General features: G+C 47.5%; 3 protein-coding genes across 3 annotated transcripts in view; 2 read left to right on the top strand and 1 right to left on the bottom strand.

The window, feature by feature from the left end:
- Positions 1-3,716, bottom strand: part of cactin — a gene marked incomplete at its 5' end in the record, with an annotated part of 6,342 nt that extends 2,626 nt beyond the window's left edge. Inside the window, 7 exons of the mRNA XM_084446866.1 lie at positions 1-99; positions 595-709; positions 809-971; positions 1,460-1,605; positions 2,158-2,253; positions 2,428-3,124; positions 3,325-3,716. The exon at positions 1-99 is cut by the window's left edge and continues 94 nt beyond it. Coding sequence (XP_084302992.1) covers positions 1-99; positions 595-709; positions 809-971; positions 1,460-1,605; positions 2,158-2,253; positions 2,428-3,124; positions 3,325-3,716 — 1,708 coding nt within the window. The remainder of the gene's footprint in view (positions 100-594; positions 710-808; positions 972-1,459; positions 1,606-2,157; positions 2,254-2,427; positions 3,125-3,324) is intronic.
- An 818-nt stretch (positions 3,717-4,534) lies between these two features.
- Positions 4,535-9,237, top strand: LOC311316489 (ubiquitin-conjugating enzyme E2 R2-like). The gene is made up of 5 exons (XM_084447350.1): positions 4,535-5,219; positions 5,569-5,655; positions 5,812-5,909; positions 6,312-6,446; positions 7,324-9,237. The coding sequence occupies exons 1-5, from the start codon at positions 5,034-5,036 to the stop codon at positions 7,541-7,543; spliced, it is 726 nt and encodes a 241-aa protein (XP_084303476.1). The 5' UTR covers positions 4,535-5,033; the 3' UTR covers positions 7,544-9,237.
- Positions 9,238-9,971: 734 nt separating this feature from the next.
- On the top strand, positions 9,972-23,892 carry sirt6 (sirtuin 6). The gene is made up of 8 exons (XM_084446792.1): positions 9,972-10,154; positions 10,479-10,606; positions 16,303-16,485; positions 17,471-17,530; positions 18,977-19,072; positions 21,067-21,147; positions 22,632-22,755; positions 23,246-23,892. Exons 1-8 carry the CDS (start codon positions 10,089-10,091, stop codon positions 23,540-23,542), a joined length of 1,035 nt encoding a protein of 344 aa, XP_084302918.1. The 5' UTR covers positions 9,972-10,088; the 3' UTR covers positions 23,543-23,892.
- The last annotated feature ends 2,928 nt before the right edge of the window (positions 23,893-26,820 follow it).

Genomic DNA, 26,820 nt, shown 5'->3' with positions numbered 1-26,820 from the left:
TGTTGAGGTGCAGCGCCTGCAGCTGGCTGTACGTCTTCCCCTTGAACACCGTCTGGACGTCGATGGTCACCGACGTGTTGATGCCGTCGCGCCGATCGCCTGGGGGGGAGGGGTGTACATTAGGGATGTTAATAGTTAATCGACTATCGATTAATTGCCAATAAGAATTTACTCGAGTAAGATTTGCTTGAACATTTTTGGGGGGAACGAACATTATCAATGGGAGTTGCGTGAAATGTAATCATGATTTAAGGTCCGACCGCACATGAGGGCGCCACACCACGTACTGTAGTGAAGGCTAATTGGGCTGCCGGGAAATTTCAACGACACAGCGGAAGAAGACACAAAAATTAAGCGAGCAAAGCGCAGTCCAGCGCGGGACGTTCTTATCAATTAATTGACTATTGTTTGTTAAGGTTAACAGTTATCGATTAATTAAAATTCCTTGAAATTTGCAGCCCTAGTGTACATCGGGGGAATCTCAAGCCTCTTTCTCAACCGACTGTTCAGGTGCGCTTGGTTTAAAGCCACGGGGTTGATGACGACATAAAAAGGATCTTTTCTGGACCGACGGAGGGAGTGGCGTTACTTCACCTGGTCCCTTCCCAGAAGCCTCTAGTTTCCTGAGTTTGCTGATCTCGTCCTCTGTGATGGTGGTCATGTCCCTCCAGAAGTCCACATTCTTCCCCTGCTCCAGCTCCATGTACACCTGGCGGTCCCAACGCGCAACAGAGCGTCACACACACACACACACACACACACAGGGATGGACGCGCACATTCCCGCGTACGCACACACACACACACACCTTGATGTCCTCGAGAAGGTCGTCCATGTCCGTGACCGTCAGCCCGTTGAGGAAGGTGTACGGCTCGTGCATTTCCACCGCCAGGTCGTCGTCCTCGGCGCTGATGTACTTCGCCAGCAGGTCGATGGGCTTGGCCCGGCCGTCACGAATACGGATCTTAGACCTACACACACACAAGCACACGCACACACGCACACACACACACAGTCATATATGAAGCAACTAGGGTAGGAAATAGTAACATGGTTTGTTAGATGGTTTGCTTCGCATTAGGGAACTCTCCGTTGGAAACTGTTTGGGAAAGGACGGGCACTTTCAAAAATACTTGGTGGTGATTGGATGAACCATTTGTCTATCACGCGCTAACTTCATCCGCTTCTCGCTGTCATCACGCCCAAACCCGCCCGGTGTAGCCGTTTGTATCTCCCCTTAGAACGCTGATTGGCTAGATCGTTTTCCCATCTGGCGCACAAACGGATCTCTATGGAGAGTATCCAGACTGATTCACGAGAGGAACGGAACGTGAGATGAGGAAGGTCTCATGAGGAAGTCAAGGAACAAGGAAATAGGAGCTGGGAGCAGAATCAGAGGGTGCACGCCACACAGGTGCGTCTGCCGTATTTTCGGTTCCGATCCGAACGGGTCTCGTACCGTAGCTTGGCCTGGTGCAGGTGGAAGTTGTCCTCTTGCTCCGCCCACGTCTTGAAATGCTCCGCCTCCTTCTCGCGCTGCAGCATCTCCAGCTCCGTCTCCCTCATCGCCTTCTCACGCTCCCTCTCCAGACGCAGCTGCTTCACCTGCACACACACACACACGCACACTCACATTTCAATTTCTTTATTGGATTTTCAATCAAAGATACAAATCAATATCAAAATCCAACAGTAGCAAGAGTCACACAACGCATTGCAAGATCATAATGTAGTCCCAGCAGGGAGATCAAAGCTATTTATGGATATAGGTAGCAGTGTATTTTCCATATGAAATGACTGCCAATGATGGCAGACACAGAACAGTACTTAACTAAGTGTTTTGCTGATTTTTTTGCCAGTCCAGCAAGTTGGAATCCTCACACACACATTTTGTGTACGTGCCCTAAGCTGCCAAATATCAAAACTATAATTTTGCAATTATACCCACATGCAGAGATGGCATGAGCAAGTGGTTGATATTTTGATATTTTATAGCTAAAGCAAGTGTCCATGTACATGTCAAACAGACACACACACAGAGAGAGAGTTTACGTCACATCATGACATCTCCTTTCAGGCATGCACAAGGGCATACACACACAAACACGTACTCTGGCATACACATACACATACACACACACACACACACACACACACCTTCTGAAGCTCTCTGCGGTTGTCCTCTTGGATGCGTTTGTTCCTGTCTTTCAGGTCCTTCTCTCCCAGGTGACCGATACCTTTCTTATCCAGAGCCTGAACATGAGAACGAAGACACACACACACACACGACATTTCTGGTCATGGCGGCCCGACACGAACGACAAAACAAACAAACCCAGCACCTCTCCAGGTCTGGGAGTTGGTGTTCACTAGTTTTCTGAAACCTCAAAAGCAAGGCAGCCATCGCTACCGTTCTCTCTCACTCACCTTCTGCCATTTGAAGGTGCCGAGCAGGTTGTTGTCGCCGAAGGGGTTGTCTGCGTTGGTGTAGCCCATGTACTCCTCGCTCCAGCCCATCTTCTCCCTCTTCTTCCTCTCCTTCGCCTCTTTCTTCGCCAGTCGTCTGGCCCTCTTCTCCTCCGGCGTCTCCAGGGCCTTCAGCATCTCTCTCTGCTTCCTCGTCTCCTCCTTGGCGGAGGGGCCGGCGCCGTCCGGGGACCCTGGGGAGCGCCCGCGGCCCCCGCCGCCTCCGTCTGACCCGGAGCTCTCCGAGGACTCGGAGGAGCCGGAGCGACGCCTCCCTCTGTCTCTGGCCTCCCCCCCTCCTCCTCCTCCTCCTCTCCTCTCTCTCCTCCCTTCCTCCCTGTCTTCACTTCTACGGCTTCTCTCTCGGTCTCGGATTCTGTCAGTAGCCGAGCTCCTCGCCCTGTCCCTGTCCCCCTCTCTCTCCCTCCTCTGCGCCTCCCTCTCTCTGATGGGGCTCCTGGTCCCTCTGTCGACGCTCCGCCTCCTCCTGGGCTCTCTCTCGCTGCTCCCCCCATCCCTCGCCCTCCCCCGGTCCACGCTGGAACCCGAGTCAGACTGGGAGGGACTCCTGCCTCGTCTCTTCCCTGCCTTCTCCTCCTCTCTCCTGGCGGACTTGCTGCTTATCTTCTTCCTTCCTCTGGAATCGTCGGATTCAGAACTGTGAAGCGGAACATTTTATATCAGTAAATTGGAAAATCAATATTTGCGCCACGCAACAATACACCCATGAGCTTGAACCAATACAACAATAACACGCAATCAGCTAACAACCCGAGTTACACAGACGTTTATTAAAAAGGCTTCCTTTCTTTTGAACTACTATGGGTGACATGCTAGTCTAGCTGATCATTGTTTTACCTGGATCTGTCTTTTGATTGGCTCTTCGGGCGGTATCCTCCCCGTCTCTTGTCGCCATCCTCTTCGTTTCTGGGCCCAGGATGGTCATTTCTGGGCCCAGGATAGTCATTTCTGGGCCCAGGATAGTCATTTCTGGGCCCAGGATGGTCATTTCTGGGCCCAGGATGGTCATCGCTACGGGGCGGGTATCGGGCCGGAGAGCCAGCGCTGCTGTCCGAGTTTCCGCTCTCAGAGTCTCTTCCACGTCTCCGGGGATTTCTGTTCTTCTCCACCGACCGACTCCGGCCCCTCCTCTCGTCGGGGGACCGGGATCTGCTCCGTTTGGACACCTTTTTCTCCCGGTTCCGTCCGCGAGAACCAGATCGGGACCGACGACGCGTTTTCGAATCCATGGCGAACTTCGCCTATTGGGTCCGTTCTCTACTACGTCGCGTAAATAGGGTCCAGCTATTAGTTGGGTAGCAAGCAGGTAGCAAGCCACCGACATTTATTACAGAATTTGAGCTAAATCACGCCAAACAATTCACAACTGATGCTTATTTCGAAAATATAAAGGAAAACATCTTATTATTGATAGCATATTTTTTATGGTCATGATTCCTTAGTGTATTATTCAGGCATTTCAGAAGAGCTACAATGTGTGCCTTGACTCCACTAGCGACGCAGACTGTACACGTCACACGGAATGTGATTGGCCCATCGGATAGATCGTGGGGGAGGGGGGCATGAAGCTTTTATTCTTGTTTTCTCAGATCTTTTGGACTGTCGTGAATGTTTTACCACGTTATTCATAATGTGTAGCTACCTCGTGTAGATACCGTGTACAGGGTTGTTCCACACGATCAATAACAACAAGCACGAGCCAGTCACTGGACACAAACAACGTCCGCGTTGTTGTGACGTCACACAGGTGGCTCCGTTCCAACATGTCGTGAATGTAGTTCGAGAAACTTCCCTCACAAAATGTTTTTAGAGAATTTGCGGTAACACTGTTGCCCATCAAATATATATTGAGTTATTTCAGTCATATCGAGTAGCCACACCCCCCCCTCCAGTGATTTCACAGTTTGCTGCTGTGAGAATTAAGAAGATGAGCACCCCGTCATAACTACAGTTCCCAGAAAGCATTGCGATCTTATTGACTGTTTTGAGAGAGAGGGGAAGCTTTTCTCTGATCCGAGCTAGCAGGCTGGCTCACTAGCACAACCAGCCAGGGAGAAAACACTCACAACCTCAGCTGATCATGCCTTCTTCCGTGAACATCTGAACCAACGCTTTCTCTATGTAAATTAGCTGGAGCAAAGACATATTATTCTAGTTCAGTTAGAGACAGAGAGCAGACAAGTTATCGTTTTGTTTTTATTAGAATCAGTGAAGCCCTTTTAGCTTGCTAGCTAACAAGCTAGCTTACAGCTGCTGCGACCAGTGCGTTAGATTTACGGCTTAGCCAGTCCGTCAGCTTTATTAAGACAACGATTTTTACCTTGTTTTTACAATATAAAAATAATTGTAATCTTCATGCTGGTTGCCGAATTAGATAAACCAACCAACTCGCCAACAAAGCCTTTGTTTGACCTGCGCGTTGAGAAGGGCTGGCTAAGTCATTGTTACTCGAGAACAAACAAAGAATCTTTTTTTTTTTGTTGTTTTGCCAGATCAGCTGGCTTAGCCGTGATCAAGTAAACAAGTAAACAAGCCTCCTCACAGCCATGGCGCAACACGGCCCATCTCACGTCGCCAGCTCCCAAAAGGCACTTATGTTGGAGATGAAGAGTCTCCAGGAGCAGCCAGTGGAGGGGTTTAAAATCACACTGGTGGACGAGGCGGATCTGTACAACTGGGAAGTGGCCATCTTCGGGCCCCCTGCCACTCACTACGAAGGGGGGTATTTTAAGGTAGGTAGATGACTGACTTGGGGTAAGCTACGTCGTAAAACAATTGAGTAATATTTGCGTATCTTGTAGCTGGCCATTTATAGCTGACGTTAACCCGATCGCAACAACTACCCTGCTATTCGGGAGGGGGAAGTGGGTGAGCAGTGTCAACACGCGGTTTGGGTTTGTTTTCGTCGGTGCCTTGACTAGCTGGTTATCGGTCTGTCACTCACACGGATGTTGTGACATAGTCTGGAGCAGATCTCGGTGTTCAGAGCCAGATCTCACTGCCACACTGCTGACTCCACCCCTCCCCTTGCCTGATGTGACGGCAGCTTTTAATCAACATGCGCGTATCTTCTATCCCCAGGCTCGGATCAAGTTCCCCATCGACTACCCGTACTCGCCACCTACATTCCGTTTCCTCACCAAGATGTGGCATCCCAACATCTACGAGGTAAGCGGCACTGAACATGGTTAGGTAGGGCTGACTCGCCCACAGAACGAGACGTAACACAAAGGGCAAACTTTCCACGGCGGTTTATTTAGCCCGGTCATGCCTGGCACTTGGTGTGTGTGATGGCGACGTTGCTTTCCTGTGTTCCTATGTTAGAACGGGGACGTGTGCATCTCCATCCTCCACCCTCCGGTCGACGACCCCCAGAGTGGCGAGCTCCCCTCAGAGCGATGGAACCCCACCCAGAACGTCAGGTACATTACTGCACAATAACCCCCCAGTCTGCCTACTCACTGCCTCCTGTCTATCTACCCCCCCCCTTTTACCCAGAGGGGCTTATATAACCCTTCTCCTGGATCACATGACACCAGCCTGTCTGGCTTCGTGGAACCCCTCACAGTTCCTGGAACTGAACATGAAATCAACTCGAGCCTTGGGGAAAAACACCATCACTCATGATGATCTTTTGTTGTCATCTTCTTATCCCCCAACAGAATACTCGTCGGTGCCGATTCTGGTCAACATAAGATACATACATCTCAAGTTTAATGCAGCACTCGGTTACACAGTTGAAATGTAGTGTTAATATTTTTTTGTTTTGTTTTAATCTTATTCTGCGGTCTGATCTGGTGTGTGTGTGTGTGTGTTACCTGCAGGACCATCCTCCTGAGTGTGATCTCTCTCCTGAACGAGCCCAACACCTTCTCCCCCGCCAACGTCGACGCCTCCGTCATGTACCGCAAGTGGAGGGACAGCAAAGGCAAGGACAGGGAATACGCCGAAATCATCAGGTACTCACATACACACACACACACTCTCCCACACACACTCACACACACACACTCTCACACACTCACTCACTCACACACACACACTCACATACACACACATACACTCACACTCTCACACACACACTCTCACACACACACTCACACACACACTCACATACTCACACACACTCTCTCACACACACACACTCACACTCACACACATCCACTCACTCACACACACACACACTCCCACACACACTCACACACACACACACACACACACACACACACACACACACACACTCACTCACTCACTCACACACACAATTATTATATCACTGTAACATGTGTATGCTGCATCATTTCATGTCCATCCGTGATGCATATTATTGTTGTTTGCACTACCTCACATCCTTACACTCTTGTGTATGTTTGTCTTTCATATAATCTGCATATGGCTTGTATATTGTGTGTTGTCTGTATTGCTTAAGAGTCACCAACGGCAGAACCAAATTCCTGTGTGTGTTTGTATATATATATATGTGTGTGTGTGTGTTTACATACTAGGCCAATAAATGGTAAATGGACTGCACTTATATAACGCTTTTATCCAAAGCTCTTTCCATCAAGGCCTCTCATTCACACACACACACACACACACACACAACAATGGCGGCAGCTGCCATGCATGCTCCCTGCTCATTGGGAGCAATCTGGGGTTCAGTCATACTTTGACATGTCGTCAGGAGGAGGAGCCGGGATTCGAACCGCTGACCCTATGATCGTCGGACGACCCGCTCCACCTCCTGAGCTACGGCGGCCTTCCTAAATCTGATGGTGAAATGTGATTGTGACGCTGCTGGACTGACGGTCCGCCCTGTCCTCCTCCCTCTCACAGGAAGCAGGTGCTGGCCACCAAGGCGGAGGCGGAGCGCGACGGCGTGAAGGTCCCCACCACGCTGGCCGAGTACTGCGTCCGCACGCACGCCCCGCCCCCCGACGAGGGCTCCGACCTCTTCTACGACGATTACTACGACGACGAGGAGCTGGAGGACGAGGACGGCGACGAGGACGACTGCTGCTACGACGAGGACGACTCCGGGAACGAGGAGTCGTGACGGGGTCGGGAAACACGGGCGCCGGCGGCGACGCGCCCTCGTCCGGGGGGCGGGGTCGACAGGACTAACAACCAAGAAAGATTTTAAACTTCTCACTTTTTTTATCCACAGAAGAATCACGTGTGGTTTCTTTTTCCCGTAGTCCGCTGGGTCTGATATAATAGGCTGTTGCCGGGCAGATAGCTGTTCCTCCTTCCAGCCCTGGTCGTCGTCGTCTTTTCTTTGACCCTCTCTGTTAAATATTGTAGGTTTTTAAGTCGCTGTTTAATAATAATGGTGAAACTTTTGCCATTACAGGCTTTCCAAACTAGGCTTATTTCAGTATCCTCCCCCTTCCTTCCAATCTCTGCTTGTTACTGAGAAATATTCAGCTCCGGTCACTGAGAAATCCCCGGTGGCTGAGCACTTCACTTGTTGTTGTTGTTGTTGTCGTTGTTGTTGTTGTTGTGTGTGAGCAGTGCCGCACAGAGCTTCAACCCAAGATGGAGGCTGTGTCGCAGCTCTCCGCTGACTCTTTGGGGTGAGGGGAGATGACTCGACGAGACACTTTATCAAATGTCAGACATCTTGGAAGATCTTTTTCTCGGACAGACGATGTCACGATGTCACGATGGTCCCAGCTCAATCGGAGGACCCTGCACGTTGAATTTGAGCAGTGGGTCAACGCTTGGTGAACTGCATCACTTTAACAATTGTTTGCCGCGGCCCTCTGGCCATAACTGTGTGAAGTGTTTGTTTTCTGTCATTCAAGAAGACGTGTGTGTGTGTGTGTGTGTGGTTCTAGAACATTCTATGTAAGGTTGGTACCTAGGATGGTTCTTCAGAGCAGGCCATGCATCAGTTTACACTCGTTCATTGTGGATCTCCTGCTTAACATGGAGACTTAAAATCTAAAGCCGTCTAAAGGGATAGTTCACCATATTTTCATTATTTGTAATAATGCTCCTTTCCTCTGGAGTAAAACAGAAATCAGTGCTAGCACTCTCCAGACTACTTCCAAAGGAAGAATAATTATAAATTAATATGAACTAAAGTTGAAAGAAAAGTCCACAACAATGGAGAGAAAAAAGAAGTTTGGTGTATTAGTAGTTTTATCTTCACCATTAGCTCTCTTGCGAGCTTTGCTGTTTCGCTATCCTTCTTTGCTTAGAAGCTTTGCCTGTAATCTTTGTTAGAGAATGATTTGAATGTTCTCTTGTTATGGGGGTCGGTGGGTTTTGAGGGATAATTGGGGGTTTTGTAGAAAGGTCGTGTATCTGTGTTGTACGATGTTGTGGCAGTGTCAGAGGGCCCCCGGAAGCGGAAAAAGAAAATGGCCACCGTGTTTTTGTTTTTCTTGATTGTATTTATTTTGTGTGTGCTGGTGGAGGGTGGTATCATGAATCTCCAGGTGGGTGGGCATCAATGTGTGTGAGCGTGTGTATGTGTGTGTGCGCGCACATGTGTGTATTTTGTATCAGCAATATTGGATGTTTCTTTTATTCAAATTTGACTTATTTCAACTATAATTCTCAGGATACTTAATTATAACAAAAACATTGATAAGACAAAGTAGTTAAGTGTCTTTCCAGGTGTGCTTGAACGTTGATTTACAGTTTCAACATGAACCATGAACTTATATGCACATGTGTCTGGATGGACGATCATGTATCCTTTAATTTACCTGTGTATTTTTATGTATTTTTTGGCCTATTTAAAACTGAAAATAAAGATCTTTATTGGAACATGTGTTACCCTAAGCCTCTGTAGCTAGTACATTACAGTCAAACTCAACTCAAACACTTAGTTTACACAACAAGCCTTCCAAAATTCCTACACTTGACTTGATGGAGGCTACCTATCCTGTTTCTTTAACAAACCCTAGGGTCTAGCCCCTGCTGACAATGTTGAAGATAGAAGCAAGCAATTGTGCTACCCACGGAGGACAAACTGGGAGGCATGGAAAAGTGCTCATCCTAACCCTAACCCTCCATGATACCTCCATGATACGAATTGTTTAGAAAGAAGATGCACTTGTGAGTTCTGGCAAGTAGTAGTACATTGGCTCTTCCTACGTTAAATGCAATTATTGTTAGTCGCTTTGGATAAAAGCGTCTGCTAAATGACTGTAATGTAATGTAATGTTCCAATGAGATGGATTCCATTGTCTGTATGTAGATTCTCCACACTTCCCCCCGGAGACTGCAACCTGCTATATATATATCAAGAAAACTATATGGATGTTGTCCATTATTTTGCTTTCACCAATCTATGATTTGATTTCACATCAGTGTTCATCCCAGGCAGACTGTATGTTTGTGGTGAGAGGTACTTGCTGTTTTTCTGCTACAGTAACGAGCTAATTGTTTCTGCGCAGGCCGTATGGGTTGTCGCTTGCCGTTGACGTCACCACCGTGGGACACGGACCAAGCGGCTTGCAAGAGAAATAACAGCTCTGTTAACGCTATAAGACACTTTTGGTCTCATTGCAAACATTGGACTAAAGGTTTACGAGTATTTGAGAAACGTGACATCGTCTCTTGCACAACGAGAGAGCAAGCAAACCATGTCGGTAAATTACGCCGCCGGACTGTCTCCTTATGCAGACAAAGGTGTATGCGGACTCCCCGAGGTGAGCACGCAGGCCGCCGTAGTTAGCATAGCATAGCTAGCATGGTTACACAGCGCCGAGGTTAGCAAGCTTATTTCACATTGAGGGTGATATTGTAGCTCACGCATGTCAATGAGCTAACATCTGTTCTCCAATCAGTCTCTGTCCTCCCTCTCACATGTTTCTCATCTCGTCCGCCCCTGGTCCTCCCTTCCTCTCTCCCCCCTGGTCCTCCCTTCCTCTCTCCCCCCTGGTCCTCCCTTCCTCTCTCCCCCCTGGTCCTCCCTTCCTCTCTCCCCCCTGGTCCTCCCTTCCTCTCCCCCCCCTCTCTCACGCCCCCGCCAGAGGTTCGACACGCCGGAGGAGCTGACAGAGAAGGTGGAGACTCTGGCCCAGCTCATCAGGGATTCCCAGTACCTGGTGGTCCACTCGGGAGCTGGCATAAGCACCGCTGCAGGCATACCTGACTTCAGGTGACACACACACACACACACACACACACACACACACACACACACACACACACACACACACACACACACACACACACTCTTGCACTGAACCCCTAATTGTTCCCAATGAGCAGGCTTGCATGGCAGCTGCAGCCATTGGTGTGTGAGTGTGAATGGGTGAATGAGAGGCCATTGTAAACCGCTTTCAATAAAAGTGCCAAAGGCATCATTTACCATTCACACAGACATGAATCAAACTGTACACTAACAGTGAGCGATGCAGAAACATTAGTAATAGAAAACCCTGTTATTAAAGCGTCTAGATTTGAACCTCAGTCAACATCATACACTGTTCAGGTGAATAGTTAATTAGGATTTCAGTAACATTATTAAGGATTACAGTTAGTCTGGGTGATATGTGCCAAATTCGAGGTGAATTGTTCAAACAGCTCCCTGGAAAGAGCAGTGTACCCAGGAGGACACTGTTGGGGACAGGCACTTGAGGGGTACCTAATATGCCAATAATCCAATAGACTGGGGCTGGATGGACCCAAGCCATTGGAGACCACTGTGATCAGCACTTCCACAGTTACGCCTGTCCATCCTTGAACTCTTTAAATAAATTGCGGCTGCAAGAAAGGCCGTTGAGGACACTGCAAAAGGTTCATCATCGTCATCAACAACAACAACAACAAAACAAACTTTATAAATATTTTAAGTAAATCTTTGTTTGACACATTATTTTTAAGCGAAGATAAGGTGATATTGAATATTGTTCTGCTCTTTACAGTCAAAGGGATTGAGCTTTTAACAATCTACAGACATGATATTATAAAATCTAGCCTAGGTTCTCAGATACTCTGATTTCCTTATCATTTCCTTAACAAATATCATTGAATTTACTATGAACTGTTCCCTTGAACAGTTTATGATGTTGCATATGCTATCATTGTAATCCTTGGCCCTCAAAACATAGGGATAGACATCACATATTTTGTGTTACCATGGTTGGTTCAGGAGATATGATGCAAAATACATAATTCAGGTATGGCAGAAAATAAAATGGCTGCCACAAGGCTGTTGTGTCGGCTCCACATCTGAAAATGTTCAGGACTCCAAACTGTACAAGTGGACCAAGTTTCATCCTTTTATGAAATGGGGAACGATTCACCTCAAATTTGGCACAACATACAGAAACATGTGTATCTATGTTTGTCAAGAGTATTGATTTGTTTGGAGTAATCGAGGCTCCAGTCATTCACACTAACTAGCTGAAAGACGAGAGACATGTAAGATGTACAGGCAAGTCAACACAACAATAGACTACATCCAAGAAAGCTGGCAGACAGGCAGGACACACAGATGACCGATGCACATGACAGGCAGGCAAACATGCATGAAGCAGTCCTAGACTTTGTATTTTATAATTAATCTAGCAGTAAACGATTAGTCAATTTTAAGTTTAAAAATGGCCATTTAAACATCTGGCCAGGGACAACAGATGAAAACTAGCCTTTAGACTAACTTTACATTACATTACAGACATTAAGCTGCTGCTTTTATCCTAAACGACTTACAATAATTGCATTTAACATAGGAAAACTACTCTGGCCTATACAGTTCTACTGTTGATTGGTGTGCATTGTCCCTGATGAATACACCAATAAATGAACAGGGCGACAACAGGCCTAAAATAACAAACGGAAAAGTAAGCAAAGTGTTAAACGGTACAAAGTTAGTCTGTTGAGGTAAGTACCACTGTATGGACAGGAGGGGGCGCCAGAGCCTCTTACTAGTGAAGTGAGTGATGTTCTAATCCCTCAACACTCAGTCCATCTCGTTTTGTAGAAGCATGTTGTACAAGCAACATGTGTTCCAAAGTTTTCTCTCTCTTATATTCTGTTATATTCTGTTGTGCTGTATCTCGCAAGGCCTCCTTCTTACTTCCTTCCTCCCTTCCTTCCTTCTGTAATAGATACATTCATATTCTCTGCTCAAGACATTGTCATAGGCCTGTCTTATAAAGTGAGATGTTGTCCTCTGTTTATTGCCCTGACCTCACTGTCCCCAGGCCTAAACAATGCTTTATGGCAGGAGACCTCACCAGGGGGCCCCCCTCCCAGCTTATGACAGGAGACCTCACCAGAGGGCCCCCCTCCCAGCTTATGACAGGAGACCTCACCAGGGGGCCCCCCATCCCAGCTATCTCTGCTCTCTGTAAATGTTCACTTCAGCTGTTGACCCTCAGACCTAGCCTACTCACTGACAATTGGCTAGTGAAGTATTTGCATATGCAGGTACGGTCACACCCACACTGTTTATAATGCTCTGTTTTGATGATAATCACTGCTGGTGGATGTTTTTTTTCTCTCTGAGCCCGACTTTGCAAACTCGTAAACTATTTGGAATAAAAGTAACCAGCTTGGTCTTGCAAAGATGAACATTGGCCTTCTCGACTACTCTTTTCTGAATTATTAGAATAAATCTCTCCCTCTCTCTCAGTGGGCAGTTTATTCCACCACTGCGGGGCCAGGACAGAGAAGAGCCGTGACCGTGTCGATCGACCGCAGGGGCCTCGGAGTGGAGTTAGCAGAGCGTAGATGTCGGGAGGGGGTGTAGGGCTTGACTAGGCCTGGAGGCAGGAGGGGAGGAGCCACTAGGGCAGGGGTCGGCAACCTTTACTATCAAAAAATGAATACAAAATATGACTGGAACCGCAAAACATATTTGAGCTTAAAATGAAGGTAATGCTTCCCCTTTGATTTATTTTCAGGCGTGGTGGTATGTGCACCCAGGGGGGACACATAAAGGGGGGCAGGGGTGTCTGGGGGTCCAAGGGGGACCTTTTGAGCACCAAACACTACATTTAGTGCATTCTGGTGAAATTCTATGCAGTCTGCTGCTATCTAACCTGACGCGCAGATAGTTTGCTTCGCATAATCATCTGGGAAATCTCCTTTGGTATTGTTTGCAAAAGGGCAGACACTTTCAAAATTACTTGGCAGGTGATTGGATGAACCATCTGTTTATCACCATCTATCACGCGTTAACTTCAACCGCTCCTCACTGTCGTCACACTTAAACCCACCCTGCCAGTTTGTATTTCAAATTCCTCACAACCGACGCTGATTGGCGAGATCGTTTTCTGATCTGGCACAAACGGATCTTTATGGAGAGTATCCAGACTGATTTGCGAAAGAAACAGAATGTGATCTCACAAAATCAGGATGGTCTCACGAGGCTAGCTGCTAGCTAACTTGAATGCCAACATTACCATTTATTTTAGTAATAAATAAATGTATTTAACAGTAATATATTTATTTAGTTATTCATTTCCATATAATGTTTGTCAAAGCCAGTGAGCCACTGTAGAGGGGCTAAAGAGCCGCAGGTGGCAGACCCCTGCTGTAGGGGGTCTCATATTCATATTTCAGTAGAGTGCCTGTCAGTCAGTGATGGTGGCCTTGCAAGGTAATGTAACAGTGCCTTCACAACACAAACAATATAGGTCGAGCTAATTGGCTCGATGCAGCCTCAAATGGGCCATTAAATACAAAAGGTATTTCGTATTGCCAGAAAAGGTTTTTCCATCTCTCTTTCTCTCTCTCTCTCTCTCTCTCTCTCTCCCTCCCCCAGGAGATAAGTACGTAACGACTGACGTATTTATCTGTGCTGGAGTCTTTGAAGCAGCCTCCCTTGAACATGCAGTGCATCATGTTGTTGGCACTCAGAGCTCAGGCAGCAGTAGTTGAGAGGGAATGAGACACGGACTCTCTTTCTCTACCCTCTAGTCAAGACAAGTTTGTTTACTTGTCATTCAAGCCACATACAGTTTACAGGAACGAAACCAGACCAAGGTGCTAACACAAAAATACAATAATTTGCAAGTTCTAGCAAGTAGCCAATTGCGTTAAATGCAATTATTGTAAGTCGCTTTGGATAAAAGCCTCTACTAAATGACTAATGTATAATGTAACACTGTCATGAAACATACCACACAGGAAAAAGTTCAATTACGAAACCAAAAACAGGACTATGAAGGTTACGGGTCTGACTACGGGGGTTCCACAAGGGTCTGTCCTGGGTCCTCTCCTGTTTTCCCTCTACACTACATCTCTGGGTTCTGTAATTCGCTCGCATGGCTTCTCCTATCACTGCTATGCCGATGACACCCAACTGGTCCTGTCATTTCCCCCTTTTGACACACAAGTGGAGACACGCATAGCTGGTTGCTTGGCAGGTGCTCATCCTGGCCCTGGTCATTTCCCATCTGGACTACTGCAACTCCCTCCTTGCTGGGGCCCCGGCGTCAGCCATTAAACCCCAGGACCTTGTCCAGAAAGATGCCACTCTCCTGCTGTTCAACCACCCCAAGTTCTCCACACAACTTCCCTTCGTCGTTCTCTACCCTGGCTCCCTGATGCAGCTCGCATCCAGTTTGAAACTCTGGTAGGAATCTATAGGGCAATGAAAGGAACAGCTCCAGCTCCGGGCCATGTTCACACCTTACAACCCCTAACGACCGCTACGCTCTGCTACCTCGGGGCGACTAGCATCTCTCCACACAGGTTCAAGAAGTTTTACCAGACTATTACCATAGTCACTTGTTTAGAAAGGATATAGACTTGTGAGTTCTGGCGAGAAGTAGTACACTGACTTCCTACATTAAATGCAATTATTGTAAGTCACTTTGGATTAACATCTGCTAAATGACTGTGTAATGTAATATAGACGGGACTGTGGCACGAAGTGCCTGCTGGCATTTTAAACACCCGTATGTAAACATAGTAAACACTGGAGCCATGATTGACAGAATAAAATAGATAATAAAGCAGAATAAAAACAGTGCATAAGCAGTATGATTATCTCAGTGTGAGAAGCTTTTAGCAACACAGCGGTGAATCATCACTGTGAATAGCTTAATAAATAATGCAACTGCAATAACTGTCATACAACAATTATAAAAACTCTAAGAATATAAATAATTTAATAAGCAAGGCCTAGCCAGTGATCCCTGTGGTAATTATGCATAGTTTAATTAAGAGGCACAGCGGCGATGCTGGTCTGGTATAAAGTATTGATGCACGGTCGTCATGAAACGTCTATTGAGCAGAGAAGTGTAGTCCAGCTGAGGTGTGTGTGTGTGTGTGTGCGTGTGCGTGTCATGTGGGGACGTTCCTACACATTCAATAGAGTGCCCGTCACAGTGATGGTGGCCTTTCAAGGTCATCTACCAACAATGCCTTGAAGACACAAACACAACTTGTCTAGTAGCTGTAAAGCCTCAAATGGCTCATTAAATACGAATGGCGTTCGAGCTGGAGCAGGTTTTACATAGTTTCAAATGAGTACGTAGTGGCCGACGAGGGAGTATCCGTCTACGCTAGAGTCTTTGAAGCAGTCTTGCTTGAACGTGCAGTGCATTATGTTATTGTCGGCTCTCAGGAGTTTGGGGCAGAAGAAGTTCAAAGGGACTGAGAGAGGAGAGGAAGTGTTATGCTTGTCAGTCATTCTGTACTCCCTCCCCGACCTCACACGCTTTTTCTGGCCTAATTAGCCGCAGTGAGAGTTTGAGAAAGAGAGATCTTACAAGCAACCGTACAAACATCTCACTCACTCACACACACTTTCTCCCCATGCCGCTCCGTTGAATCCGTGTGCGTCTCGAGCCTCTCTCTCAACGCGTCTCTCTCCTGTCCGGTCTCTCTTCACCTCAGGGGTCCGAAGGGCGTGTGGACCATGGAGGAGAGGGGCGAGACCCCGCACTTCGACACCACGTTCGAGGCGGCCCGGCCCAGTCTGACCCACATGGTCCTGCTGGGCCTACAGAGGGCCGGCTACCTCAAGTACCTGATCAGCCAGAACGTGGACGGGCTCCACGTCCGCTCCGGCTTCCCCAGGTACCCGGAACGCTCCGCTGCAGCCCAGCCGGACGAGGCCGAGGGTTTTAACACGGTGCTGAATCCTCCATACCCACTAGTGCTGGCTGGAATGTTTAATGTTTGACTGATTAATTCAGTACCGTGCGTCTCAATACCGGAATTCTTTACATCGGCGTTGAAGCCCTTTATTAAACCACTCTGGAGAAATCTTATCCATTCAGTAGTCTTGTAATAAGTGATTCGGCCAATCCCAACACTCGTCAAACGAGTGCCCTTCAGCTTATTGGAATGCTCTCTGCTCTGTTTTGAATCAGTTTGTATGAATAATAAATAGTTTTCCTGGCAGACACGGGCTGCGCTGTTCGTCTGAGCGCTCTGTTGACGCACGGCGGTGTTCAGCCCGGGCTCAGAGTGTGATTAGCATATTAACACCGCCAGCCGGCAGGCGGGGAGGCGGCCGCCGCGTTAATCCGTTCCACACAGCAATCAGACGGGGACACACTCCACTGTCCAGCTCAGCACCCAGATTAATACCAGGCTGAATGTTGAATAACCACTCTGAATATGATTCATTCAACACTGACTATGATTAATTCAACACTGAATAGGATTTAATTCAACACTGACTATGATTAATTCAACACTGAATATGATTAATTCAACACTGAATAGGATTTAATTCAACACTGAATGTGATTAATACCAGGCTGAATGATCTCTCCCTCTCCCTCTCTCCCTCTCTCTCTTTCTCTCTCCCTCTCTCTCTCCCTCCCTCTCTCCCTCTCTCCCTCTCTCTCTCCCTCTCTCCCTCTCTCCCTCTCTCTCTCCCTCTCTCCCTCCCTCTCTCCCTCTCTCTCTCCCTCTCTCTCTCCCTCTCTCTCTCCCTCTCTCTCTCCCTCTCTCCCTCTCTCTCTCTCTCCCTCTCTCCCTCTCTCCCTCTCTCCCTCCCTCTCTTCCTCTCTCCCTCTCCCTCTCCCTCTCTCTCTCTCTCTCCCCCCCTCAGGGATCTCCTGTCTGAGCTCCATGGGAACATGTTTGTGGAGGAGTGTGGGAAGTGCGGCAGGTAAGATGGAGAACAGTGAGGAAGTCTGACCCAGAAATACCAAGGCTGCGTTCAGAGTCACATGATTCTACTTTTTACCACCAGTATGCACTACAGCTGTCCCTAGGAAGTACGTACTTTGCACACAGTATACATACAATTAGGACATAACACTTTGTCATAACATTGCACCTTGAAATTAGCCCACATCCGTCGCAGTCCATAAAGCGACATTCGTCCACAGCTGTCGCGACTTGCACGTGATGTAATTTCCCCCTGTGCAATGGGTCAGGCACACCCCCTCCTACCTCCAGGCCATGGTCAAACCCTACACCCCCTCCTCCCTCCAGGCCATGATCAAACCCTACACCCCCTCCCACCTCCAGGCCATGGTCAAACCCTACACCCCCTCCTCCCTCCAGGCCATGATCAAACCCTACACCCCCTCCTACCTCCAGGCCATGGTCAAACCCTACACCCCCTCCTCCCTCCAGGCCATGATCAAACCCTACACCCCCTCCTACCTCCAGGCCATGGTCAAACCCTACACCCCCTCCTACCTCCAGGCCATGGTCAAACCCTACACCCCCTCCTACCTCCAGGCCATGGTCAAACCCTACACCCCCTCCTACCTCCAGGCCATGGTCAAACCCTACACCCCTTCCTACCTCCAGGCCATGGTCAAACCCTACACCCCCTCCTACCTCCAGACCATGGTCAAACCCTACACCCCCTCCCACCTCCAGGCCATGGTCAAACCCTACACCCCCTCCCAACCGCTACGCTCTGCTACGTTTCTCCGCTAGGTTTCTCCTCTCTTCTCTGTCCTGGCCCCGCAGTGGTGGAATAAACTGAGTCAGAGTTGCTGCCCATCGTTCACTGCAGGCTCAAAACTCATCTCTTCAAGAAGCACTACCACGATCCTCCCTCATAAGCACCTAGTGGATTTTTTCTTTGCTGTTCTTGAACTTCAGCCTTCAGCACTAGATGATGCTCTTAGTCACTTCTTTTAGAAAGGAGATGCATTTGTGAGTTCTGGCAAGTAGTAGTACACTGGCTTTTTCTGGGTCTATCCTACCCATCTATCCTTCTTCTTTCATCACATTCGCTATAATAATTTGATGTACATAATTACGCTGTAATGTTATTTACAGTATGTGTGCTATGGCTGCAATATTGTGGCTGCCATTCCTGTTCCAGGGTGACTGGCGGCCATTTTCTGATTGATGGTGCCTCAGAAATGTCCTTGAAACACAGTGACCATGGCGCCTCTCTGACCAGTACGTACCTGGTACGGCACCTCAAGGCCTCCGCTGGTCTTCTGGTCGGAGACGGTGGTCAGAGAGACACTGGAGAGACAACTTGAGATGCGCGCCGTTTCTCATGAACAACAACAACAACAACAACAACAGGCTGTCGTTACGGAGCGTTACGGTGAAAGGAACTGTGGGATTTGTGGTTTTCCAGGCAGTACGTGAGGGAGAAGGTGATTGGCGTGATGGGACTGAAGCCAACGGGACGCTACTGCGAGGAGGTCCGGTCCAGAGGACTGAGAGCCTGCAGGTAACACACACTCACTCATACAGTTACATACAGGTAACACACCCTCCCTCATACAGTTACATACAGGTAACACACTCTCCCTCATACAGTTACATACACGTAACACACTCTCCCTCATACAGTTACATACAGGTAACACACTCTCCCTCATACAGTTACATACAGGTAACACTCTCACTCATACAGTTACATACAGGTAACACACTCTCCCTCATACAGTTACATACAGGTAACACACCCTCCCTCATACAGTTACATACAGGTAACACTCTCCCTCATACAGTTACATACAGGTAACACACTCTCCCTCATACAGTTACATACACGTAACACACTCTCCCTCATACAGTTACATACAGGTAACACACTCTCCCTCATACAGTTACATACACGTAACACACTCTCCCTCATACAGTTACATACAGGTAACACACTCTCCCTCATACAGTTACATACAGGTAACACACTCTCCCTCATACAGTTACATACACGTTACACACTCTCCCTCATACAGTTACATACATGTAACACACTCTCCCTCATACAGTTACATACACGTAACACACTCTCCCTCATACAGTTACATACAGGTAACACACTCTCCCTCATACAGTTACATACAGGTAACACACTCTCCCTCATACAGTTACATACACGTAACACACTCTCCCTCATACAGTTACATACAGGTAACACACACTCACTCATACAGTTACATACAGGTAACACACACTCACTCATACAGTTACATACAGGTAACACACTCTCCCTCATACAGTTACATACAGGTAACACACTCACTCATACAGTTACATACAGGTAACACACTCTCCCTCATACAGTTACATACACGTAACACACTCTCCCTCATACAGTTACATACAGGTAACACACTCTCCCTCATACAGTTACATACAGGTAACACTCTCACTCATACAGTTACATACAGGTAACACACTCTCCCTCATACAGTTACATACAGGTAACACACCCTCCCTCATACAGTTATATACAGGTAACACTCTCCCTCATACAGTTACATACAGGTAACACACTCTCCCTCATACAGTTACATACACGTAACACACTCTCCCTCATACAGTTACATACAGGTAACACACTCTCCCTCATACAGTTACATACACGTAACACACTCTCCCTCATACAGTTACATACAGGTAACACACTCTCCCTCATACAGTTACATACAGGTAACACACTCTCCCTCATACAGTTACATACACGTTACACACTCTCCCTCATACAGTTACATACATGTAACACACTCTCCCTCATACAGTTACATACACGTAACACACTCTCCCTCATACAGTTACATACAGGTAACACACTCTCCCTCATACAGTTACATACAGGTAACACACTCTCCCTCATACAGTTACATACAGGTAACACACTCTCCCTCATACAGTTACATACACGTAACACACTCTCCCTCATACAGTTACATACAGGTAACACACACTCACTCATACAGTTACATACAGGTAACACACACTCACTCATACAGTTACATACAGGTAACACACTCTCCCTCATACAGTTACATACAGGTAACACACTCTCACTCATACAGTTACATACAGGTAACACACTCTCCCTCATACAGTTACATACACGTAACACACTCTCCCTCATACAGTTACATACAGGTAACACACTCTCCCTCATACAGTTACATACAGGTAACACACTCTCACTCATACAGTTACATACAGGTAACACACCCTCCCTCATACAGTTACATACAGGTAACACACTCTCCCTCATACAGTTACATACAGGTAACACTCTCACTTATGCAGTTACTTATAGGTAACACATTCTCATACAGTTTCATAGTTACATACCACTGCTGAAACGCCAAATTTCCTCCTATGAGGATTAATACAGTTCATATCTACCACCATGTATGTCAACGATGTTACATACCTCCCGGACAATGTGTGGGTGTGTGTGTGTGTTTTGGCCAGGGGGAAGCTGATCAGCACCATACTGGACTGGGAGGACCCTCTTCCTGACAGAGACCTGAACCGGGCCGAGGACGCCAGCAGGTCAGACTGGGCGCCGTGGCGCCGGGCGGAGGACGGAACACTGTGTTGTCGGGGTTAACGGGTCTAAAACAACACTGTAAGACATGCCGGGCTCACACTACAGGATAGTTAAAATCCTAACCAATCGGGTAACATCACGCACATAAGGAGAATCTTAACAGATATTCTTCTTGCGCATCTCAAACAAGCACACACAGCAAGATTTGAAAATAACGGCTCAGCACACACTACAGGATCTTATCGTGCCCGAGGGAGCAACGAACCACTGGTCTCGCCGTCTCACTTGTAGAGTCGGGACGTAATAATCTTAAATATCAAACATGTTTGATATTATCGGGGCCGCCCCGATGGGTCTGCGAGCCGATCGGGAGCTATAAGATTGGATCTGTAAACCCCTCACATTACGAGATAATCTCGGCCCCGACCAACGTTCCAGACCAGATTTCTCCTCCGATTGTCGGGAGGGGTGAATCGGGGATAAATCGGCCCAAAAATCCTGTAGTCTGAGCCCGGCGTACACATACAGGCACCATCACTCATTCTGTAGGCCTAGTAATGAATGCCATTATAACAGCCACTGCCACCTCCTGCCAAGCACCTCGTAACATTTCATCATATCATAATTTGGTTGTGTAATTTGCTGCTCGTGTACTTCCCGCCCGAGGATCCCGACCTCCTGCTGTGCAGCCTAAAGTGTCGGCTTCTTTTCTGCTTCAACTCTGCGCTCGTTAGCCCGCTTTTTCTGTGGTGGCACAGACGATTGGCTTGAGGGTCGCACAGTCGCTCCACGCCATTCAATTATTCCACCCCTTCACCGGGCGCACCTCCACTGACCTCCGTATTCTCCGCGAGAGCAATTTACTGAAATCCGAACGGGATCTGAAGGTCAAGTATCGCCCCTGGCCAAGCCGTTGTTTCATTATCTGCTTTTAGTTGAGAAGGACCACATACCTGTAGCCATCACATAACGGACAAGTGCCTTCAAGTGAATTCAATCAATCGAGTCCTTGAAACTGTAAACATCTCACTGGTGTTTACATTTGAGAAAATGCATTACTTTCACATTACGCTTACGCGAGGTCGCGCTTCAACCAAATAGCTCTTAGTTAGAGTGCTAAAACCAAACTCGTAATATGATTGAAAAAGCTTGCAAACATCGCAATGGTAGCACATCTCAGTTATTCAATTCAAGGAGGACAAAATACTCGCTTGTCACATGTTTATTCAGGGCTCACATCATACAAAGAAACGCTAACATGTTTCGACAATCGGCCTTCGTCAGAGCTATGGGCCATTGAGTATTTTGTCCTCCTTGAATTGAATAACTGAGGTGTGCTACCATTGCAATGTTTTCAAGCTTTTTCAATCATAAGTAAGATGGCTGAATGTAACCTGCGTATGATGTTTTGTCTGTTGATTTGACTGTGTCTTAATGGTTGTATGTCCTAGTGAATTATGGGTGATGGAGTTTTGTGTGTGTCCAGGCGGGCTGACCTGGCGCTCACCCTGGGGACCTCCCTGCAGATCAAACCCAGCGGAGACCTGCCACTGCTCACCAAACGCAAAGGGGGCAAAGTTGTCATCGTCAACCTGCAGGCCACTAAACACGTGAGTGACACACACACACACACACAAGCGACATACACACACTCACACACACACACACACACACACACGAGCGACATACACACATACACACACACAAGTGACACACACACACACACACACAAGCGACATACACACACACACACACACACACACACACACACACACATGAGGGACACACACACACACGTGAGCGACACACACACTTACAGACACACACAAGTAACACACCACACAAATACATACACACTCACACATGCATACTCTCACACCACGCACACGTGGGTAACATACATTCACACACTCTCACAAACACACACACATGTGAGTAACACACACACACACACACACACACATACTGTAGAAAACCTTCAAGCCAACCCTTGAAGTAACTCGCTAGTTCTCTACACTACTGGATATGAATGTTTCATCCTTCTCTTGTGGATGTGTGAATCAGTGGGAAACAGTTCAGTGATCCCCTTCTCTCCACCAGGACAAGCACGCGCACCTACGTATCCATGGTTACGTGGACGAGGTCATGAAGCAGCTGATGGAGCTGCTGGGATTGGACATTCCAAAGTGGGAGGGTCCGACCGTCTGCGAGAGCTCCACGGCAACCGCGGAACACGACGTGAAGCCACGGCCCGTTGTCATGGCGCCACGGACAGGAGTGAAAAAGGAGGAGAGGAAAAGAGCAGCCGAGGACGAAGAGGAGGAGGAGGAGGAGGAGGAGAAGGAGGAGAAACAGCTGGTCGCGGTGAAGAGAGAGAGGGCAGATCCACCGCCGTAGACGGACGAACGGAGACGAGGTTCCCTCTGACCCTTGACCCTGTTCCTCAGACGGCTCAGAACCAGGATCCGTCCAACGCCTCTGAGAACCCAACACACACACACACACACACACACACACATACACACACACACACACACCAGCTCACTCCCAGTAGCCCCCCCCCCCCCCACCTCAGGTCCCTGGGCGTCCTGAGCTGTAGACGGATGTGAGGAGAGCACAACCAGAGAGGGAGGAGCTGTGTTATAGCAGCTCCTTAGGGATGCACCAATATATGGGCCGTACACACACGGCCCACGCCGGGATCAGCCCATACTCGCCTTGTTGACCGCCATCGGCCTGTCTGTAAATAACACGTTTGCCGATCTTTATCTGTTGTCGCATCAGTTTTGCGCCGGCAGAATTGCTTGTGTAGCAGGGTAAAAAGTTATTGAAACAAGTTATTTTTCACAAAGTTAATCTGTTGTGTGATAGGTTATATTAAAGGTTGTTTCCTAAACCTGTGATTGAATTTGTGCTCATTCAAAGACAGTTTTTAATAATAAAGATTTCTTTGTTTCCCTGGCACAAAAGGACGAACAACGCGACGATCGGCTTGTTGGTGCCTGGAATATTGTGTGCAATATGGCTGAATATTTATCAGATTTTGAGGATATAGAAGATGACTTAGAATATGATGGAAGCCGATCGTAGCGTAGAGAATGTGAGCCGCGAGTGTAGCCTACAGACGAGGAATAGCCAGTCTGCTCGCTGTGCGCATGCGTGCTGGAGCAAGTGGAGAAGCTGTATTTCGTTTCTAAAGACGTTTCTAAAGATCATATTACAGAGGCATGTGAAAACCACAACAAGCCCTCGCTCTATGTAAGCACAACTAGCGATTCATAAAAACAGATTGATGAAAACAACCATTTCGCGGCAGAAAATAGATTTTTAGAAGCTGCATTCTCAGTGCCCCGTCCGCCGCCATTACATGGATATACTTGGCTCGCGCTGGATTTTAAATTTCTTCTACAGGCCTCCGAATTACACCAAAGTTATCTCGGTGAGTCAAACGTCTTATAATATGCCGTAAATAAGGTCCAGGTTGTCAAAAACGAACATTATCCTTTAAGTCAACTATATGCTTCCATAGTAATGCTGGCGATGACTTGAGTTGACCAGAATGTTTCTCAGCACTATGGAATTCCACCTGTTTTTTTGGTGTTTTTTTTTTACCTCATAACTCGATTTCCTTAATTTGTATTTTATTTTTTAAGAATAAGTACTCTCTACTGCATTGTTGTATTCTCAATTATTGCCGTTTGATAATCAACGCAGAGTCTGTAATGGAGCACTGTGCCTTGTCAGTCACGAGCTCTTCCCAGCGTGCGTCCGTGCCCCCCCCCCCCCCCCCCGAGGTTCCGTTTGCAGTGAGCCTCATTAGAACGGTTCTTTCACGTGGTGAGAACGCAGACGGGGGGTCGCGGGTTGGAGCTCTCCCGTCACAGCAGGCCTCTGAAGTCACACATCCTCCCTGGAGCTCGCCTCTCCTCCATCGAGAGCCACGGTGGAACCATGTTCATGCATACAAACATAAGATGGCCGCCTCCGTCCACCTGATCCAGCCATAGCCTGGCGCATTAGAGGACTTGTGTGATGGTGGTTCTGGCTGCCCTGTGGCCTCTTGGGACTTGTAGTACAAGCGGCATAAGGTAATGGGATCGTGCTCTCAGGGCCCCTGTGAACCAATTAGTGAGCGAAATATGAAGGGTCTTTCTCATGGCTAGGATCAGACTGAGCAATCTCTCAGATGGGGAAGTCCCCAGTCCCAGAGCTATTAAAAACTAAAACACATAAAACCAGGTCGCAGGCTTATGTGCGTGGCTGGCTTGTCAATCAATCAATCAATCAAAGCTTTATTTGTATAGCGCATTTCATACTCGGAGGCAACACAATGCGCTTTACAGAGAACAAGGGAGGTGGGCATAGGTCCCACCCCTACATATTCCAGAGAGAAGCAAAAAAACAGTATCTCCCTTGTTTCTGTTCAGGACTGGTAGGATGGAAGCTAGTCATGCCACTGAAATAGCTGTGAATTGAAATGACATGAAATAATGTGTGATAAATTAAGATAGCTCTTGTCACCTGGACACATCAGTTCCATAAGCACAATAAGAGCAGGAGAGCCAGTTAGGTCATGAGTTCACAATAACTAGCAGCAGCTTCCATAACATTAATTGGGGTTAGAATAAGGGTTGGGACAGGATCTGATCTATAAGGCAAGGGGTAAAGGTTGTAGTGAAAGGATGAACATGTGAAGGTTTGGGGTATAGTCCCATAATGTCATCCACACCGGGTCTTGAACCCCGGTCTCCCAGGTGGGAGTCCAATGCTCTCACCACTACTCTATTTGTGCAGTGGAGATCAACAGGTTGATTTTGGTGTGCTTGGACTACTGCCTCTTGTGGTACCAACAGAGAGATGCAGGCCAACATTAGGAGTGAGGGAGGGAGGGAGTGATAACCCGACAAACGCTATACTAGCTGCGCGGCTGGACGCTTTGTAGTTCCGAACCAGGAAGTGATGCAGTATGTTAAAATGCATCCAGTGACCCCCCTGTAGAAGGTGGTGCATGCTGCTGTAGGGGAGACTTGCCCCTAGTCTCCGGAGGGGATGAAACCACTGTTGGGCTTTTTTGGAGACGGATGAGGTGTTGGTGGATGAGGTCAGACCGTCCGCCAGGTGAACTCCCAGGAACTTGGATGTTGGAAAACCAGAAATGTGAACACTAGCCTCTAATGTCCAAGTGTGTTCTGTGCCCATGTATTGTAGTTCGTTTTACTTTCTCTTAATGTTGTTATTGTGATCATTTATTTGTGTTACATTATGGAGAATTTGACTACTGTTTCTATGTCGGGGACCACGGATGGAATATAGCCATGTGCTAAATCCGGCTTTTTTACACATTGCCGTGTATAGATGTTTTTAATTAGGGATGCACCGATGCATCGGCCGAACATCGTCATCGGCCGATGTTGGCCTTGTTGACTGCCATCGGCCCATCGGCAAATAAAATGACATTCACCAATGGTAGTGGCCGATGTTATGTTGCAACAATTACGGCTTTTTTTCTTGCAAAACGTTTGCCGCAGAAAGTTCCATTCCAGCTACACTGTGGATACGTCGTTTTGCTTTGCACAAAAATGTATAGCCTAATTTAAAAATATGATACCAGAAATAGTTCACACCTAGATAAAGGTACCTATTATGCAAATATGAAAAATTGGCGTTTTGGAAGC

Source organism: Borostomias antarcticus (genome assembly GCF_949987555.1).
Source record: "Borostomias antarcticus genome assembly, chromosome: 12".
NCBI classification, from domain to species: domain Eukaryota; kingdom Metazoa; phylum Chordata; class Actinopteri; order Stomiiformes; family Stomiidae; genus Borostomias; species Borostomias antarcticus.
This window is presented reverse-complemented; position numbering and strand designations above follow the sequence as displayed.